The sequence below is a fragment of the Somniosus microcephalus genome, chromosome 4, assembly GCF_052327205.1.
Source record: "Somniosus microcephalus isolate GS21.2 chromosome 4, FLI_Smic_1.0, whole genome shotgun sequence".
Taxonomy (NCBI): domain Eukaryota; kingdom Metazoa; phylum Chordata; class Chondrichthyes; order Squaliformes; family Somniosidae; genus Somniosus; species Somniosus microcephalus.
The window spans coordinates 82723058-82743336 of NC_140990.1; the positions used below are offsets into that span (position 1 = coordinate 82723058).

The 20279-nt window shown below is 49.5% G+C and overlaps 1 protein-coding gene and 2 pseudogenes across 1 annotated transcript; 1 reads left to right on the forward strand and 2 right to left on the reverse strand.

The window, feature by feature from the left end:
* LOC147119367 (uncharacterized) overlaps positions 1 to 6115 on the reverse strand; it is a 58843-nt pseudogene extending 52728 nt beyond the window's left edge.
* Positions 6116 to 8849: 2734 nt separating this feature from the next.
* On the reverse strand, positions 8850 to 9824 carry LOC147119368 (uncharacterized). Its single transcript, XM_085984994.1, has one exon. It carries the CDS (start codon positions 9709 to 9711, stop codon positions 9010 to 9012), a length of 702 nt encoding a protein of 233 aa, XP_085841120.1. The 5' UTR covers positions 9712 to 9824; the 3' UTR covers positions 8850 to 9009.
* A 3025-nt stretch (positions 9825 to 12849) lies between these two features.
* Positions 12850 to 17086, forward strand: LOC147119369 (uncharacterized; annotated as a pseudogene).
* Positions 17087 to 20279: the final 3193 nt, after the last annotated feature.

Below are 20279 nucleotides of genomic sequence, written 5' to 3' on the forward strand. Positions count from 1 at the left end.
AACAGCCTCTCCAGTAAGTCACACAATAAAATGAGGCCTCAGAATGACAGGCCCGAACTTGAGTTAGAAATCAGTTAGAAAACATTTAGTAATTAAACCAGACTGGGTGGGGCCTGAGGTGTGAGTTAGTAATGGAAAAGTGGCAGCCGGTGTACTTCACAGCAGGGCTGAGGACTCGGGTTTCTGTATCATTTATTGATTAATTTAGTTTATTGCCAAATCTCAAGCAGACTGACGGGTCATCTTACCATCCAGCGGAGGCGAGGTTCCCCAGTGGAGGGCTCTCTACGCGGGGGTCATTCCCTGCATCATTGGGGATCTGGGGTGGAGACTGTTGCAAGGAGCTGTCGCGTGGTCTTGTCCGTGCCCGGGTGGCCCTGGAGAGGGAGCAGGCGGTGTCCACCGGTTCACTTGATACCTTCCTCGACCGGTGGGCACGGAAGGTATCAAGAGGTGATAATCGATCCTCACAATCACATTGTGATGTAATTATTAATTGTGTGTGTGTCACAAGTACATTGCTTCTATTTTGACACAAAAGCTCTACTAGACATGTTAAACTACTAGTTATTTAATCAGGGCTGCAGTTGCTGAAAGGTCGACTGTACTGAGGTTTGTGGCCAGAGCTGGCAGACGTGTTGTTCTGAAGTCTGATGTCTCACACCTGAAGAGTCTGTTTATGTCGTGTTGTAATGACCTTTTTCTGTTGCCTGGTGTCAGAAATAGAAATCAAAGGAAGATGATGCCCCACTCTGTTAATCAACTCTTTGACACATTTCCATGCATTTCCTTTCTTAATTTACAAAGATCACAACTCCATTAGTGAACAATGGATTGCCAGTCTGCCACTTTTTAGTGAGGTTTGAAAGGATTCGCTGTGAAGCTACACCTGCCCATCTGTCTGTGTGTCACTGTGTTTGGATTGTGTTAGACAATAGTCCTAATATCTCGCCTACATCCATTACAATTTTTGAAATGTTAGATTGTACTTGGAAGAAGTTGAGTTTGAACCTGACAATTCTGAAATTGGGAGCTGTTTAATGATTTGTGTTTTCCACGTAACTGTATAGTGATGTGCTCTGTCAAAGCAAATTAAAAGATGCTGCTATTTACTGAACACAACTGAATAATTCTACAAGGATGCTATCGCAGTCTTCCTCAGTATTAACTACATCCCCCAATTTAGTGTCATCAGCAAATTTTGAAATTGTACTTCTGATTCCCAAGTCCAAATTATTCATGTAAATGGTGAACAACAGTGGTCCCAGCACCAATCCCCGTGGAACACCACTTCCCACCTTCTGCCCGTCTGAGTAAATACCTTTAACTCATCCCGTTACTATAACTGGACTTGTCTCCATTCCTGTGCCGAGGGGATTGTTGTACCAGACGGGAGGGGAAACATTTGGGGACTCTCGATTCTCCACCAATTCCCATTCCCCTTCTTTCTGGTGGATTATGGAGGTGCCACTGTGTGTAATGTGCAAGTCAGTAAGAATTGTCAGCAAGGATTAATCAGCACTTTCTAATTGGAGATGTTAATCAGTGGAACATTTCAGACACTGAATTGTAGATTTTGTACCAAAGATTAATATACGATTGAAGTAAAAGTTCATAATTTTATTTTAAAATAATTCAGGGACTCTCATCAGAAATTAAGGGGCTAGATCAGACAGCAGTTCTTAAACAAACACTGCAGCCCCGACAAGTCAATCAGTTATATATCCAGAGTATTAAATTCCAGCCTAGTTATAGGGTTATTAACATCAGCAGAAACAAACCCCAACTGTCAGAATGAACATGGTTCAGTCCTGGATGTGATTACATAGAAACATAGATGATAGGAGCAGGAGTAGGCCATTTGGCCCCTCGAGCCCACTCCGCCATTTAATGAGATCATGGCTGATCATCCAAATTCAGTACCCTGTCCCTGCCTTCTCCCCATATCCCTTGATCCCTTTAGCCTAAGAAATATATCCAACTCCTTCTTGAATATATTTAATGAATTGGCCTCAACTGCCCTGTGTGGCAGAGAATTCCACAGGTTCACCACTCTCTGGGTGAAGAAATTTCTCCTCATATCAGTCGTAAATGGCTTACCCCTTATCCTTAGACTGTGACCCCTGGTTCTGGACTCCCCCACCATTAGGAACATCCTTCCTGCATCTAGTCTGTCTAATCCTGTTAGAATTTTATAAGTTTCAATGAGATCCCTCTCATTCTTCTAAACTCCAGTGAATATAAGCCTAATCGACCCAACCTCTCCTCATACGTCATTCCTGCCATCCCAGGTATCAGTCTGGTGAATCTTCGCTGCTCTCTCTCCATGGTAAGAACACCCTTCCTCAGATAAGGCAAACAAAACTGCACACAATACTCAAGGTGTGGTCTCACCAAGGCCCTGTACAACTGCAGCAAGACTTCCTTGCTCCTGTACTCATATCCTCTCGCTATGAAGGCCAACATACCATTTGCCTTCTTAACTGCCTGCTGCACCTGCATGCTTACCTTCAGCGACTGGTACACAAGGACGCCCAGGTCTCATTGCACTTCTCCTTCTCCCAATCTATTGCCGTTCAGATAATAATCTGTCTTCCTGTTTTTGCCACCAAAGTGGATAACCTCGCATTTATCCAAATTATACTGCATTTGTCATGCATCTGCCCAATCACCCAACCTGTCCAAATCGTACTGGAGTTTCTCTGCATCCTCCTCACAGCACACACGCCCACCCAGATTTGTGTCGTCTGCAAACTTGGAGATATTACATCTAGTTCCCTCGTCTAGATCATTTATATATATTGTGAATAGCTGGGGTCCTAGCACCGATCCCTGCAGTACCCCACTAGTCACTGCCTGCCACTCGGAAAAAGACCCATTAATTCCAACTCTCTGCTTCCTGTCTGCCAACCAGTTCTCTATCCAAGACAGTAACTTACCCCCAATCCCATGTGCTTTAACTTTACACGCTAATCTCTTATGTGGGATATTATAGAAAGCCTTCTGAAAGTCCAACTACACCACACCCACTGGTTCTCCCTTATCTATTCTACCAGTTACATCCTCAAAAAATTCCAGTAGATTAGTCAGGCACGATTTACCTTTTGTAAATCCATGTTGACTTTGTCCGATGGTGTCACTGTTTTCCAAGTGCGCTGCTATTACATCTTTTATAATGGACTCTAGCATTTTTCCCACTACCGATGTCAGGCTTAACGGTCTATAATTCCCCGTTTTCTCTCTACCACCCTTCTTAAATAGTGGGGTTACATTAGCTATCCTCCATTGGAACTGTTCCAGAGTCTATAGAATTTTGGAAGATGAGCAGAAATGCAGCTACTATTTCTAGTGCTACTTCCTTAAGTACACTAGGGTGTAGATTATCAGGCCCTGGGGATTTATTGGCCTTCAATCCCGTCAATTTCCCCAACACCATTTCCCTACAAATACTGATTTCATTCAATTCCTCCCTCTCATTAGACCCTATGTTCCCCGACATCTCTGGGAGGTTATTTGTGTCCTCCTTTGTGAAGACAGAGCCAAAATATGTATTTAATTGGTCTGCCATTTCTTTGTTCCCCATTATAAATTCCCCTGATTCTGACTGCAAGGGACCTACGCTTGACTTCACCAATCTTTTTTCTCTTCACATATCTATAGAAGCTTTTACAGTCAGTTTTTATGTTCCCTGAAAGCTTCCTCTCATAATCTAGTTTCCCCCTCTTAATTAATCCTTTTGTCCTCCTTTGCTGAACCCTAAACTGCTCCAAATCCTCTGGTTTGCTGCTTTTTCTGGCCAAATTATATGTCCGCTCCTTGGATCTTATCCTATCCCTAATTTCCCTTGTTAGCCACGGTTGAGTCACCTTTTTTGTTTTATTTTTGTGCCAAACTTGGATGAACAAATTCTGTAGTTCATCCATGCGATCTTTAAATGTTTGCCATTGCCTATCCACTGTCAACCCTTTAAGTAATGTTCCCCAATCCATCCTAGCCAACTTGTGCCTCATACCATCGTAGTTTCCTTTATTTAAATTCTGGACCCTAGTCTGAGTCAACTACTTCACTCTCTATTTTAATGAAGAATTCTATCATATTATGATCGCTCCTCCCCAAGGGGCCTCGCACAACAAGATTGCTAATTAATACTTTCTCATTACATAATACCCAGTCTAAGATGGCCTGATCTCCAGTTGGTCCCTCGACATATTGGTCCAGGAAACCATCCCGAATACACTCTAGGAATTCCTCCTCCACAGTATTGTTACTAATTTGGTTAGCTCAATCTATATGTAGATTAAAGTCACCCATGATAACTGCTGTGCCCTTATTGCACACGTCTCTAATTTCCCGTTTAATGCCATCCCCAACCTCAGATTAACAGCAGCAATAACAGCAGCTTCCAATCCCTGCAGTCACTTGTGAACTCGCTGGTGTCTCAGCAGGTTGGATGACTGAGTGAATCCCTTCCCACACACGGAGCAGGTGAATGGCCTCTGCCCAGTGTGAACCCGCTGGTGTGTCAGCAGGTTAGATGATTGACTGAATTCCTTCCCACACACGGAGGAGGTGAACGTACTCTCCCCAGTGTGAACTCGCTTGTGTGTCCGAACACCAGATGAACGAGTGAATCTCTTCCCACACACGGAGCAGGTGAATGGCCTCGCCCCAGTGTGAACTCGCCGGCGTGTCAGCAGGTGGGATGACTGAATGAATCTGTTCCCACACACTGAGCAGGTGAACGGCCTCTCCCCAGTGTGAACTCGCTGGTGTTTCAGCAGGTGAGATGTCTGAGTGAATCCCTTCCCACACACTGAGCAGGTGCACGGTCTCTCCCCAGTGTGAACTCACTGGTGTAGAATGAGGTGGGATGACTGCTTGAACCTCTTCCCACAGTGAGTGCAGCTGAATGGCCTCTCGTCAGTGTGAACTCGCAGATGTGTCTGGAGGATGCACGGGTGAGTGAATCCCTTCCCACACTCGGAGCAGGTGAATGGCCTCTCCCCGGTGTGACAGCGATGATGATTTTTCAGCTCAGACGGGTAATTGAATCCTTTCCCACACACGAAGCAGGTGAATGGCCTCTCCCCGGTGTGACTGCGTTGATGAGTTTCCAGCTCAGATGGGTAATTGAATCCCTTCCCACAGTCCTCACATTTCCAGGGTTTCTCCGTGGTGCAGGTGTCCTTGTGTCTCTCCAGGTTGGACGATCAGTTGAAGCCTCGTCCACACACAGAACACGTGTACGGTTTCTCCCCGCTGTGAATGGTGCAATGTTTTTTCAGGCTGTGTAACTGGTTAAAGCTCTTTCCACAGTCAGTGCACTGGAACTCTCTCACTCGGGTGTGGGTGTCTTCGTGCTTTTCCAGTCACGCTGATGTTTGAAATCTTTTCCCACAGACAGAACAGACAAAAATTTCTCCTTCCACATTCAAAGGCCGATGATATTCAGGTCCTGATGAATTGAGTGACTGTCAGATCTTGATGTGATGTTTGGTTTGAGTTTCCCGTTTGTAAATCCTCCCCTTCTAATACCCTGTAAAAGGAGTTTACAAAAGCCATCACTGTAAGTACAGGATAGAAATTCAGAACAGACAATTCTAGTTTCTACGGAACATTCTTTCCTCTCTTGTTCCCCCAAATGCTGTAAATCCCCGTCCCACACACTCTCCCTCCTCCCTGTGCTGAAATCCAAACCCATCGCACCATCTCCAACATTTCTTTCCTCCACTCCCAGTTTTCCCCCTCCCTCTACTCTGGTTGGGTTCAGTTTTCCGCCCGCTGTGTGCAGAGTGAGAATAAAATCAATGAGTCAATGATTGTCTCTCCTGGTCACTGGGACTCTGAAGCCCCGCCCACTCTCTGTTCCTGGCCAAGGTGGCTGCGCATGCGCCATGACCCCGCCCTGTCCAAGATGGCAGCCAGTGACCCCGCTGACCCGGGCGGCCGGGTCTGTCACCGCGGGGTAATAACGGGGCTTGTGGGCTATTATTTGGGGTCTGAGGCCTACACCGGGTGTTTATTAAGCTTCCCAGCCCAGCCGCGGGTCCAATTCCTCCCCGAGCCCACAATCTCCTACTGCTTCCCGGGAGCGTCTCTTCCGATTCAAACCCATCGACACCACTCGCACTGCGCATGCTCAGAGCTTTTCCTGATCCTACGCCTGCGCACTGGGCTCCTGTAGTCATTCATAGGGCACATTCTGCCTCGCGGGGGATTCTGGGTAAACACCCGCCATTGAAAGCTGCAATTGGTGCAAAGAACTTTTTTTTATCATTTTCCCCCCCGAGATTGTGGCCAGAGGGGCAATAAACAAAATTAATTTTTTAAAAAGCCATCGTGCGACCCTGAAATGTGCTTCCAACCACATATCCACAGCATAACAAAGACTGCCTACTTCCACCTCCATAACATCGCCCGTCTCCGTCCTTGCCTCAGCTCATCCGCTGCTGAAACGCTCATCCATGTCTTTGTTACCTCTAGATTTGATTATTCCAATGAACTCCTGGCTGGCCTCCCACATTCCACCCTACCTAAACTTGAGGTCATCCAAAACTTAGCTGCCTGTGTCCTAACTCGCACCAAGTCCCGTTCGCCCATCACCCATGTGCTCACTGACCTACATTGGCTCCCGGTTAAGCAGCGCCTCAATTTCAAAATTCTCATCCTTGTTTTCAAATCCCTCCATGGCCTCGCCCCTTCCTATCTCTGTAATCTTCTTCAGCCCCACAACCCCCTGAGATATCTGCGCTCCTCTAATTCTGCCCCTGTGAGCATCACTGATTATAATCGCTCAACCTTTGTTGGCCGTGCCTTCTGTTGCCTAGGCTCTAAGCTCTGGAATTCCCTGCCTAAACCTGCCCATCTCGCTACCTCTCTTTCCTCCTTTAAGATGCTCCTTAAAACCTAACTCTTTCACCAAGCTTTTGATCACCTGCCCTAATTTATCCTTATGTGGATCGGTGTCAATTTTTTTGTCTTAAAATACTCCTGTGCAGCACCATGGGATGTTTTACTATGTTAAAGGCACCGTATAAATGCAAGTTGTTGTTGTTGTTGAAGTACACTGGCCGCCAGTTTTCAGTTACCAACTCGTACCTCAGGCCCCACCCAGTCTGGTGTAACTTTTAAAAATTCATTCATGGGATCTGGGCATCACTGGTAAGGCCAGCATTTATTGCCCATCCCTAATTGCCCTTGAGAAGGTGGTGGGGTGCTGCCTTCTTGAATCGCTGCAGTCTGTGTGGTGAAGGTCCTCCCACAGTGCTGTTAGGGAGGGACCCAGTGACGATGAAGAAATGGCGATATACTTCCAAGTCAAGATGGTGTGTGACTTGGAGGGGAACTTGGAGGTGGTGGTGTTCCCATGCACCTGCTGTCTTTGTCTTTCTAGGTGGAAGAGGTCGCGGGTTTGGGATGTGCTGCTGAAGAAGCCTTGGCGAGTTGCTGCAGTGCATCTTGTAGATGGTACACACTGCAGCCATGGTACGCCGGTGGTGGAGGGAGTGAATATCTATAATGTGGTGGATGGGGTGCCAATCCAGCGGGCTGCTTTGTCCTGGATGGTGTTGTTGGAGCTGCACTCATCCAGGCAAGTGGAGAGTATTCCATCACACTCCTTACTTGTGCCTTGTAGATGGTAGAAAGGCTTTCGGGAGTCAGGAGGTGAGACACTCGCTGCAGAATACCTAGCCTCTGACATGCTCTTGTTGCCACAGTATTTATGTGGCTGGTCCAGTTAAGTTTCTGGTCAATGGTGACCCCCAGGATGTTGATAGTGGGGGATTTGGCGATGATAATGCTGTTGAATGCCAAGGGGAGCTGGAGAGATTCTCGCTTGTTGGAGATAGTCATTACCTGGCACTTCTGTGGCGTGAATGTTACCTGCCACTTATCAGCCCAAGCCTGAATGTCGTCCAGGTCTCGTTGCATGCGGGCGTGGACTGCATCATTACCTGAGGAGTTGTGAATTGCACTGAACACTGTGCAGTCATCAGCGAACATCCCCATTTCTGACCTTATGTTGGAGGGAAGGTCACTGATGAAGCAGCTGAAGATGGTTGGGCCTAGGACACTGCCCTGAGTAAGTCCTGCAGCGATGTCCTGGAGCTGTAATGATTAACCTTCAACCACCACAACAATCTTCCTTTGTGCTAGGTATGACTCCAACCAGTGGAGAGTTCCCCCCCCCCCCCCGATTCCCATTGGCTCCAGTTTTACTAGGGCTCCTTGATGCCACACTCGGTCAAATGCTGCCTTGATGTCAAGAGCAGTCACTCTCACCTCACCTCTGGAATTCAGCTCCTTTGTCCATGTTTGCACCAAGGCTGTAATGAGATCTGGAGCCGAGTGGTCCTGACGGAACCCAAACTGGGCATCAGTGTGTAAGTGCTGCTTGATAGCACTGTCAATGACACCTTGCATCACTTTGCTGATGACTGAGTGTAGACTGATGGGGCGGTAATTGGCCAGGCTGGATTTGTCCTGCGTTTTGTGGACAGGACATACCTGGGCAGTTTTCCACATTGTCGGATAGATGCCAGTGTTGTAGCTGTACTAGAACAGCTTGGCTAGAGGCGCAGCTAGTTCTGGAGCACAAGTCTTCAGCACGACAGCCAGGATGTTGTCGGGGCCCATAGCCTTTGCTGTATCCAGTGCGCTCAGCCGTTTCTTGATACCACATGGACTCTAAACACAGTTGTAAAGGAGCCTTCTGTTCCATGCCTAGGAGCTCTGAACCATGGAAGAGAGTGGCTGGGACACATTTCTTACACACCTCAAGATTAACATGCATGGGAACTTTGCTGTCAGTGAAGAAAGACGAGAAATCTACAACAATGTGTTGAAAACAAAGCTGATTTATTTGACATATAACCAGAATATTAAACTCCAGCCCAGTTATAGGGGTTATTGACATCAGCAGAAACAAACCTCAACTGTCAGAATGAACATGTTTCAGTCCTGGATGTGATTAACAGCAGCAATATCAGCAGAATCCAATGCTAGAAGTCACATGTGATCTTGTTGGTGTGTCACCAGGGTGGATGACCAAGGGAATCCCTTCCCACACACAGAGCAGGTGAACGGCCTCTCCCCAGTGTGAACTTGCTGATGCAGTATCAAGCGGGAGGACTGAGTGAATCTCTTCCCACACACGGGACATTTAACTGGTTTCTCCCCCTTGTGAACCCACCGGTGTTCCACCAGGCTAGCGGAGTGAGTGAATCCTTTGCCACACACGAGGCAGGTGAATGGCCTCTCCCCGGTGTGACTGCTTTGGTGTGCCCGCAGGTGGCACGAGTGCCTAAACCTCTTGCCACAGTGAGAGCACTCGAATGGTCTCTCATCAGTGTGAACTATCACGTGCTTCTGCAGGCCAGATGAATTATTGAATCCCTTCCCACATACGGAGCAGGTGAATAACCTCCCCCCGGTGTGAATGTGTTGGTGTCTCAGCAGGTTGGATGAATTATTGAATCCCTTCCCACACACGGAGCAGATAAATGGCCTCTCTCCAGTGTGACAGTGCCGATGAGTTTCCAGCTGGGACGGGGAACCGAATCCCTTCCCACAGTCCCCACATTTACACAGTTTCTCCCTGGAGTGACTGCATTTGTGTCTTGACAGGCCCGATGATTGATTGAAGCCTTGTCCATACACCGAGCACCTGTATGGTTTCTGCCCACTGTGATTGGTGCTTTTTCCTTCCATGTTGAAGATCCGATGATATTCAGGTCCTGGTGAATCAAGTGACTCTGTCAGATCTTGACGTGATGTTTGGTTTGAGTTTCCGTCTGTAAATCCTCCCCTTCTAACACCCTGTAAAAGGAGCTTACAGAAGTCATCATTGTAAGTACAGGATAGGAATTCAGAACAGACAATTAAGAACATAAGAAATAGGAGCAAGAGTGGGCCATTCGGTCCTTCGAGCCTGCTCCACCATTCAATATGATCATGGCTGATCTTCTACCTCAACTCCACCTTCCCGCACGATCCCCATATCCCTCGATTCCCTTAGTACCCTAAAATCTATCGACCCCTGTCTTGAATATACTCAATGACTGAGCAGCCACAGCCCTTTGGGGTAGAGAATTCCAAAGATTCACAACGCTTGAGTGAAGAAATTTCTCCTCACCTCAATCCTAAATGGCCGACCCTTTATTCTGAGACTCTGAGTTCAACTGTCTATGGGACATTCTTTCCTCTCTTGTTCCCCCCAAAGGAGAGGGGAGATACAATCTGTCCCAGGAACTGTAGCAGAACAGAATTAGAGACCCTGTTCCTTTAAGGGCTTTACCCTCCCCCACTCCATGCTTTTCCTTAAGTGTCTCATCCTTAAAATCCTCAGCCTTGCTTTCAAATCTCTCCATGGCCTCGCCCCTGCCAATCTCTATAATCTCCTCCAGCCCCTACAACCCTCCGAGATATCTGCGCTCCTCTAATTCCGGCCTCTTGAGCATCTCCAATTTTAATTGTTCCACCGTTGGTGGCCGTGCCTTCAGCTGCAGAGGCCCGAAGCTCTAGAATTCCCTCCCGAAACCTCTCCGCCTCTCTGTCCTCCTTTAAGATGTTCCTTAAAACCAATCGCTTTGACCAAGCTTTTGGTAATGTGCCCTAATATCTCCTTATGGGACTCGGTGTCAAATTTTGCTTTATAATGCTACTGTGAAACGCGTTGGGTCATTTTAATTTGTTAAAGGCGCGATATAAATACAAGTTGTTGTTGTTGTCTGAAACTAACAATAAATTCCACAGAGTGAAAAAGTAGTATTTTTACTCCCAAAGGGACAGTGGCAGCATGGATAAGAAATTGGCTTAGTGGCCAGAAACAGAGAGTACTGGTGATGGGTTGTTTTTCGGACTGGAGGAAGGTACACAGTGGTGTTCCCCATGGGTCGGTACTAGGACCACTGCTTTTCTTGATATATATTAATGACTTAGACTTGGGTGTACAGGGCACTGTTTCAAAATTTGCAGATGACACAAAACTTGGAAGTATAGTGAACAGTGAGGAGGACAGTGATAGACTTCAAGAGGACAGAGACAGGCTGGTGGAATGGGCGGACACGTGGCAGATAAAATTTAACGCAGAAAAGTGCGAAGTGGTACATTTTGGTAGGAAGAACGAGGAGAGGTAATATAAACTAAAGGGTACAATCCTAAAGTGGGTGCATGAACAGAGAGACCTGGGGGTATGTGTGCACAAATCATAGAAGGTGGCAGGGCAGGTTGAGAAAGCGGTTAAAAAAGCATACGGGATCCTGGGCTTTATAAATAGAGGCATAGAGTACAAAAGCAAGGAAGTTATGATGAACCTTTATAAAACACTGGTTCGGCCTCAACTGGGGTATTGTGTCCAATTCTGGGCACCGCACTTTATGAAGGATGTGAAGGCCTTAGAGAGGGTGCAGAAAAGATTTACAAGAACGGTTCCAGGGATAAGGGATGAGGGACTTCAGTTACGTGGATAGACTGGAGAAGCTGGGGTTGTTCTCCTTAGAGCAGAGAAGGTTGAGAGGAGATTTGATGGAGGTGTTCAAAATCATGAGGGTTCTGGGCAGAGTAGATAGAGAGAAACTGTTCCCATTGGCGGAAGGGTCGAGAACCAGAGGACACAGATTTAAGGTGATTGACAGAAAAACTAAAAGCGACATGCGGAAAACTTTTTTACGCAGCGAGTGGTTAGGATCTGGAATGCACTGCCTGAAAGCGTGGTGGAGGCAGATTCAATCACGGCTTTCAAAAGGGAATTGGATAAGTATCTGAAGTAAAGAAATTTGCAGGGTTACGGGGAAAGGGCGGGGAGTGGGACTAGCTGAAGTGGTCTTGCAGAGAGCCGGCATGGGCTCGATGGGCCAAATGGCCTCCTTCTGTGCTGTAACCATTCTATGATTCTATAAAATATTAGAAAGTTTGTTCCACAGAAGCACGAGGTTTATCTGCTTCTATTGATGAATTAAAAAAGTCTCTATTAAAATCTGAGCCAGTGTGTTGTGAGACAAAGAGCCTTGTGTCCAATAAGGGGAATAAAGGCCCACAGCCTCCCCTGGCCCCGGGCCCTGAACAAGGGACTGGAGAAACTCGCTGCCCTGCGGATCAGACAATCAGCCGGCGCTTGTCCCGCCCCTCGGGCTCCCCGATTGGTTGGAGGACCCGCCGCCAGCTCGCTCCTCCAGCCCCGCCCCACTCGTTCCCTATTGGTCGGAAGCTCCCGTCAATCAGGCCGCGGGCCCGGGTCACGTGTCCCTCACCGGGCGGAGCTGCAGGTCGGTGGGAGCGGGGTCGGGAGATTAATAAACTGCGGGTAGGCCGCGCCGCAGGGTTTATAAAGTCGGTGGAGGGAGCGGGTTCATGAACCCCGGGGGGGACGCGGGCTGCTCACACCCCGAGTGCGGCCCCAGGCCCCATTGTTAAAACACTCAACATTATCCGCTTCACACACACCAGGGGTGGGCCTCAGGCCCCGAATAAGAGCCTCCAGGCTTCAACCGATCACCCAACCTGGAGAGTCACAAGGACACCCGCACCACGGAGAAAACGTGGAAATGTGGGGACTGTGGGAAGGGATACAATTACCCATCCAAGCTGGAAACTCATTGATGCAGTCACACTGGGGAGAGGCCGTTCACCTGTTCTGTGTGTGGGAAAACATCACTTGTTTCCCACTTGGCACAAAAAGAATATATTAATTATAACAATTCATTTGAGTTGATTTGAAATAGTTTAGTTCATCAATTGAATCATGTTTCTCTCATTGTATTTCCCAACTCAGATTCATGGCCTCATTTATTTTCTTCCTCTCAGCCCCTGAACCTCATCCGGCAGCGTAATGTTGGTGAGTGGTGATTGATGGCCCTGGGAACCAATAGAAAGAGAGCTCAGAGGCCGGAGGGCCAAGGGAGCAGCGAGTTCGGCAACCAATCTCGGTGCTTGAGGGGCGGAACCTGTGTCGGCCAGTCGGGTGAGTCAGTGTGAACCCGTTAAACAATGGCCTAGAAATTGGGTTGGGGCGCCAAAGTGGCGCAAAAGTCGCCTGAGCGCAGGATTTAGCGCAGTGATCGGACTAATTCCGATCACCAGAAATTCAGTTTCAGTGCCGCTCGAGGGACACGGGGCGAGGCTCAAGGCGCTCCACGTCCCTCTTAGGGCGCTGAAACTGATTATCGCAGCGCAACGTGCCGCAGTGCCACACGCTGTGGCATGGCACGCTGCGGTACTGCAGGCCTTCCTCCTACTGTTAAGGGGGAGGTGCCTGCAACAGCGCGATCCCCGATCGCGAGTGCCGGCAAATGAGCCCGGCACCAAGCAGAAGTGCTGGGCTCTCGGGAAACAGCCGGCAATGCCGCGGGGGGGGGGGTGGGTTAGGAGGCCGGGGACGGAGGTGCTGGCAGGCGGCCGCCGAAAAAGCGGCCGACCCGCACCTCCACCTTAACTTGCGCTGCTGCCGGCACAGTAAGGCCCCGTGAACCGGGCGCGGGTAGCGAGCGGCGCAACTGTGGCGTTCGCTACCAAATATCATGAACGGGGCACGAATTGGGCGCTGCGCACACCGATGACATCATCGGTAGCAGCGCAACACAAAAGCCTAACGCCACCATTAGCGCCCCTACTGAATATCGCGGGAGACGCAGCCAGTGGCGCTACAGCCACTGACTGCCTCTTTAGGCGCTAACAGGTGGCGCTACTCACCCAATTTCTCCCCCAATATCTTTTAAAAGTTAAATTGAGATTTCATTTGTCAACAGAACAGTTTAACATTTGTTAGTATTTTGTTTCCCTGGAGTTCCTATTATGAGTTTCGGACACTTCAGTGCCAAGTGGACCAGGTGTTTACAACCCTCTTAATAAGGAGAAACTGACTCCAGTGTCAGAAGGGTCGGTAACCAGAGGACTCAGATTTAAGGTCATTGTCAAAAGAACCAGCGGCGACATGAGGAAATAATTTAAGCAGTGAGTTGTTATGACCTGGAAGGCACTGCCTGAAGTGGTGGTGGAAGCAGATTCAATGGCAACTTTCAAAGGGGAATTGGAGAACTACTTGAATTGGAAACAAATTGCGGGTCTATGGGGATAAAGCAGAGGAGTGGGACTAAATTCAAAGAGCTGGCTCTGGGACAATGGGCCGAAGGGCTGCACCATTCTCTGATTCTATGAACTCTGCATTCCTCCAATTCTGGCCTGTTGTGCATCCCCCACTTCCTTCGCTCCACCATTGGTGGCCGTGCCTTCAGTTGCCTCGGCCCTAAGGTCAATCGTTGTCTGATTACGCTCTTGTGAAGCACCTTGGAACGTTTTACTACGTTAAAGGTGCTATGTAAATGCAAGTTGTTGTTGGTGTGCTATCATTGGCCTCAACTTTTCCAGACAGAATCAGCCAGGGACGGCAGCTGTGCTGCTCCCCATGGTTGAAATGCTGGCAGCTCACTGTATCGGCTCACAGCTCAGAATTGCCATTGGGAAGGAACTAGAGGGCAAAGAGTGACTGGGCCCAACCCTATCATCAGGCACCACCTTGAGGAGAGAAAGGGAATAAAATCCGAATTTCTATCCTGTATTTACAATCATGACTTTTGTAAACTGCTTTTACAGGGCATTGTAGGGGGTTTCTCTTGCTTGCTCTGGTCTCCTGCCAGGCTTCTTGCAATAATTACCTGTGAGTGGTTCGACCCACTCGCCCCTACGGTTCTAGACCTTGGACTGAGATGCAGGGAGCTGTAGTGCAGAAAAACTCAATAGACCAGGTCGAATAGCACGAAATGGATGCCTTTATTGAACAGTTTGCAGCATTATAAAATACATGTCATATGCACAGATTAAAGCAACTACAAGCATGCACACATCTATAAACTTAACTTTTTGAAATGGGGAACACACGGCACATCGTGAAAGGGGTAACACATTACAATTACCCTTAAACCCCTCCCCTAAACCTAACTAAGTTTCAATTTGAGGGACTCGGGATTATGCTCACCACTTTAAGAATTGCGAAAAAGGCTTTGCAGCCTTTCGACACAGCTTTCCGTCGTCACGTGGGTTTGGAAGCTTCTGGCGCAGCTTGTTTTCCTCTTGGTTCTCCTGCGATGGAGGCAGCCGATACAGCCTTGGTGAGCGCTCGCCACGGATGGATCCGTTACCGATGTGATGTTGAAGAACTGGATCCTGGCTCCGGGACCTGAGTGTCTTCTTCTCCGGCCTGGGTCGTCGATGATCTCCCGACAAAAGTACCCGGGCCTCCCTCGTCGTCTTCCCGTTGTGGCCGGGCCTTGCCTGGCCGAACACCGAACACGTTCCGAACCGAAGTTGTTCCAAAGGGTCTTTGATGCTCCGAACCGAAGTGCTTCTGAAGGGTCTTTGATGCTCCGAACTGAAGTGCTTTTTTTCAATGGACTTTACTCAATCCACAGTTATACTTTTTTGGAACATTCTTATCTCCCGCCAAATCATAGTCCTGTCTTTGTAATAATTTTGGCGGGCAGAACTCTCTGCAGGGGTGTTTTGTCTTCATAACGGGAGTCGGTGATAGCTGAACTGGCCTTCCTGGGCCGATAATGTCTTTGCTTTGTTACCGTAACTTGGTTTGTATATTGATCGGTCTGGAGATTGCCCTGGATGGCTGTTAAACGGCTTCTCTTTGTACAGTGTAATGGGTTAAAGCGTCCATTCAATTGTCCGCCCATTTCTTGATGGGTCTCATCCTGCCACCCAAATCTGTCCTGTACTTATAATCTAATCAATATGTATGCTCAGTTCCATGAGTCTCGGCTTCCCGAAACTGGTTTCCGCGGGCTTTTAATGCCCTCAATCCACAAGCCTGTCTGGCTTGCAGTAACAGAAATTCAAATGGTCCCAGAAGCTGGTCACGAGGTCTGGTGGCCATTTTGTGTGCCCTTTTATCAAAGGTTTCTCTGTATGAGCTTCTTTTGGTCAATAAAGCTGTTTTATTAACCCTATTTTCCTACGTGATTATTTAATGAAAATTTCGCGAATCTTACAGCATTAGAAGGGGAGGGTGTGCAGACGAGAAATTCAAACCAAACATCATGTCAAGATCTGACAGAGTGACACGATTCATCAGGACCTGAATATCATCGGCCTTTTAGTGTAGAAGAAGAAATGTTTGTCTGTGGGAAATGATTTCAAACGTCAGTGTGACTGGAAAAGCACCGAGACACACACACACGAGTGAGAGTGATCCAGTGCACTGACTGTGGAAAGAGCATTAACCAGTTACACAGCCTGAAAAAACATCGCACCGTTCACAGCGGGGAGAAACTGTACACGTGTTCTGTGTGTGGACGAGGCTTCAACTGATCGTCCAACCTGGCGAGTCACAATGACACCCACACCACGGAGAAACCGTGGAAATGTGGGGACTGTGGGAAGGGATTCAGTTCCCCATCGAAGCTAGAAATTCATCAACGCAGTCACACCGGGGAGAGGCCGTTCACCTGCTCTGTGTGTGGGAAGGGATTCTTTCATTCATCCAACCATCTGGTACACCAGCGAGTTCACACTGGGGAGAGTCCATTCACCTGCTCCATGTGTAAGAAGGGATTCACTCGTTCATCCGAGCTTCTGAGACACCAGCGAGTTCACGCTGAGAAGAGGCCGTTCACCTGCTCTGTGTGTGGGAAGGGATTCACTCAGTCATCCAACCTGCTGACACACCAGCGAGTTCACACCGGGGAGAGACTGTTCACCTGCTCAGTTTGTGGGAAGGGATTCACTCAGTCATCCAATCTGCTGACACACCAGCGACTTCACACTGGGGAGAGACCATTCATCTGCTCCGTGTGTGGTAAGGGATTCACTCAGCACTCCAGCCTGCTGACACACCAGCGACTTCACACTGGGGAGCGGCCATTCACCTGCTGTGTGTGTGGGAAGGGATTCACTAATTCATCCGATGTTCTGACAACCAGCGAGTTCACACCGGGGAGAGACCGTTCACCTGCTCAGTTTGTGGGAAGGGATTCACTCAGTCATCCAATCTGCTGACACACCAGCGACTTCACACTGGGGAGAGACCATTCATCTGCTCCGTGTGTGGTAAGGGATTCACTCAGCACTCCAGCCTGCTGACACACCAGCGACTTCACACTGGGGAGCGGCCATTCACCTGCTGTGTGTGTGGGAAGGGATTCACTAATTCATCCGATGTTCTGACCACCAGCGAGTTCACACTGGGGAGAGACCTTTCACCTGCTCTGTGTGTGGGAAGGGATTCACTCGGTCATCGCACCTCACTGCACATCAACTTGTTCACACAGATAAAAGACCTTTTAAATGTTCTGACTGAAAAGATCTTTAAAAGCACAAAGGAACTGCTGATACACCAGCGAGTTCACACTGGGGAGAGGCCATTCATCTGCTCTGTGTGTGGGAAGGCATTCACTCAGTCATCCAACCTGCTGACACACCAGCGAGTTCACACCGGGGAGAGGCGATTCACCTGCTCAGTGTGTGGGATGGGATTCACTCGGTCATCCCAACTGCTGAGACACCAGCGAATTCACCAGTGGATTCTGCTGTTGTTGCTGCTGTTAATCACATCCAGGACTGATCCATGTTCATTCTGACAGTTGAAGTTTGTTTCTGCTGGTGTTAATAACCCTATAACTGGGCTGGAGTTTAATATTCTGGATATATTCCATATATATAAAAGGATCAATCTGTCTGTCTGTCTGTCTGTCTGTCTGTCCGGGCATCACTCAAAAGTTATAGAGCGTACCTACACATATGTTATATCAAAAGAAAGCTTATGATTAGGGGAGCGTCATAGGTGTATTTACTTTTTGGTCAGACAAAAATTGTTCGGACATTATACAAAAAAACGTTCAAATATCCGCTCATTAGTGGTTGACCAATCCTACCGCTCATTTGCGTTGAGTGACGTGATGGTTGACCAATCCTACAGTTCAGTGACCTGATGGTTGACCAATCGGTGCATCACGGGAGGCGTTTCATGGCGTTTGTGGGCGGGGCCTAATCTTTCAAACTGCCGTTAATTCGGCCATCTTTACCTCAGCTTTTAGTTTTATTCACATTTTAACAGCTTCATTTTTCCCACTTTGTGTGTGTGTGGAGGGGATTTTTTTGTTGCTCGGCTCCATTTGCGGCCGCGGGCCGGGGACTCCGGCTTTCCCCCCCTCGGCCCAGTCCCGGGGCTCGGCTCCGTTTGCAGCCACGGGCCGGGGTCTCGGGTTTTCCCCCCCCTCGGCCCGGTCCCGGGGCTCGGCTCTGTTTGCGGCCAAGGGTTGGCCCGGTCCCGGGGCTCAGCTCCGTTTGCGGCTGCGGGCCAGGGACTCGGGCTTTCTTCCCCTTGGCCCGGTCCCGGGGCTCAGCTCCATTTGGACCCGCGGGCCGGGGACTCGGGCTTCCCCCCCTCGACTAGGCCGCGGGGAAGCCGCTGTGACGGTATGCAGCGGGACCCGCCGCGCACGGCCTTCCCCACGGCGTCAACTGCACGGCCCGAGAGCCCGACCGAAAGTGAGCAGGGCTCCGGGTCACCAAGGCCCCACACCCTCCTTTCACCGTCCCCCCACCCCCTTTCCCCCCACACCCCCCTTTCCTCCCCCACCCACTTTCACCCCACACCCACTTTCCTCCCCCCACCCCCTTCCCCCCACCCCCCTTTCCCCCCACACCACCCTTTCCTCCCCCCACCCCCTTCCCCCCACACACACCCCCTTTCCCCCACACCCCCCCTTTTCCCCCCACGCACCCCCTTTCCCCCCACACACCACCTTTCTCCCCAACACCCCTTTCCCCCCACACACCTTTCCCCCAATACCCCTTTCCCCCCACACCCCCCTTTCCTCCCCCACCCCCTTTCCCCCGACACCCCCCTTCCACCACCTTTCCCCCCAACACCCCCCCTTTCCCCCCACACCCCCCCTTTCCCCCCCACACACCGCCTTTCCCCCCAACACCCCTTCCCCCCACCCCTTTCCCCCACCCCTTTCCCCCACGCACCCCTTTCCCCCACCCCTTCCCTCTCTCTCTCTCCTTCCCTCTCTCTCTCCTTTCCTCTCTCTCTCTCCTTTTCTCTCCCTCCCTCCCCCTCTCTTTCCCTCTCTCTCTCTCCCCCCCAGTCTCTCTCTCTCTCTTCCCCCCAGTCTCTGTCTCCCCCCCAGTGTCTCTTTCTCTCTCTTCCCCCCAGTCGCTCTCTCCCCCCCAGTCTCTCCCTCCCCCCCATCTCTCTCTTCTCCCCCCAGTCTCTCTCTCGATCCCCGGGCCTCTCCCCCCCCCCCCCAGTCTCTCGCTCTCTCTTTCCCTCTCTCTTTCTCCTTCCCACACAGACAGACAAACTCATTTATATATATAAAAATTATTTCTACTTTTTTCATAAGCCCTCAAAAAACCCTCGGCACCGCCGGGCACTCCAGCTAGTCTATGTATCTATATATATATATAAAAGGATCGATCTCTCTGTCTGTCTGTGTGTGTGTCTGGGCATCGCTCAAAAGTTATAGAGCGTACCTACACATATGTTATATCAAAAGAAAGCTTATGATTAGGGGAGCGTCATAGGCATATTTACTTTTTGGTCAGACAAAAATTGTTCGGACAGTATACAAAAAACGTTCAAAAAACGGCAAAATTCCGCTCATTAGCGGTTGACCAATCCTACCGCTCATTAGCGTTGAGTGACGTGAAGGTTGACCAATCCTACGGGGGGAGCGCGCTGCATCATGGGGGGCCTTTCATGGCGTGTATGGGCGGGGCCTAATCTTTCAAACTGCCGTTAATTCGGCCATCTTTACCTCAGCTTTTAGTTTTATTCACATTTTAACAGCTGCCACGTTCCTGTTCTATATGGCTTAATGCCAGATCATTTAGTGCAGTTGTCTTCTTAGCTATGGGGTGCTTAAAAACCTGAACTTTAATGCAGGGAACTAAGGAAAAGAACAAATTAATTCAGTTTTAAATAGTATTTAGGAACAGTTAGAAATGAAGTGATCCATTTCAAGTATGAAGGAACTCAGTTGTCTTCCAGGGAAGGTCTCCCCACCTTGTGGAGCTGAAGGCCCCAGCCAGAGACTTGGGCTTTCCCCCCCTCGGCCTGGTCCTGGGGCTCGGCTCCATTTGTGGCCGCGGGCCGGGGACTCGGCCTTTCCCCCCCTCGGCCCGGTCCCGGGGCTCGGCTCCGTTTGCGGCCGTGGGCCGTGGATTTGGCCTTTCCCCCCCTCGGCCCGGTCCCGGGGCTCGGCTCCGTTTGCGGCCATGGGCCGGGGACTCGGCCTTTCCCCCCCTCGGCCCGGTCCCGGGCGGCTCCA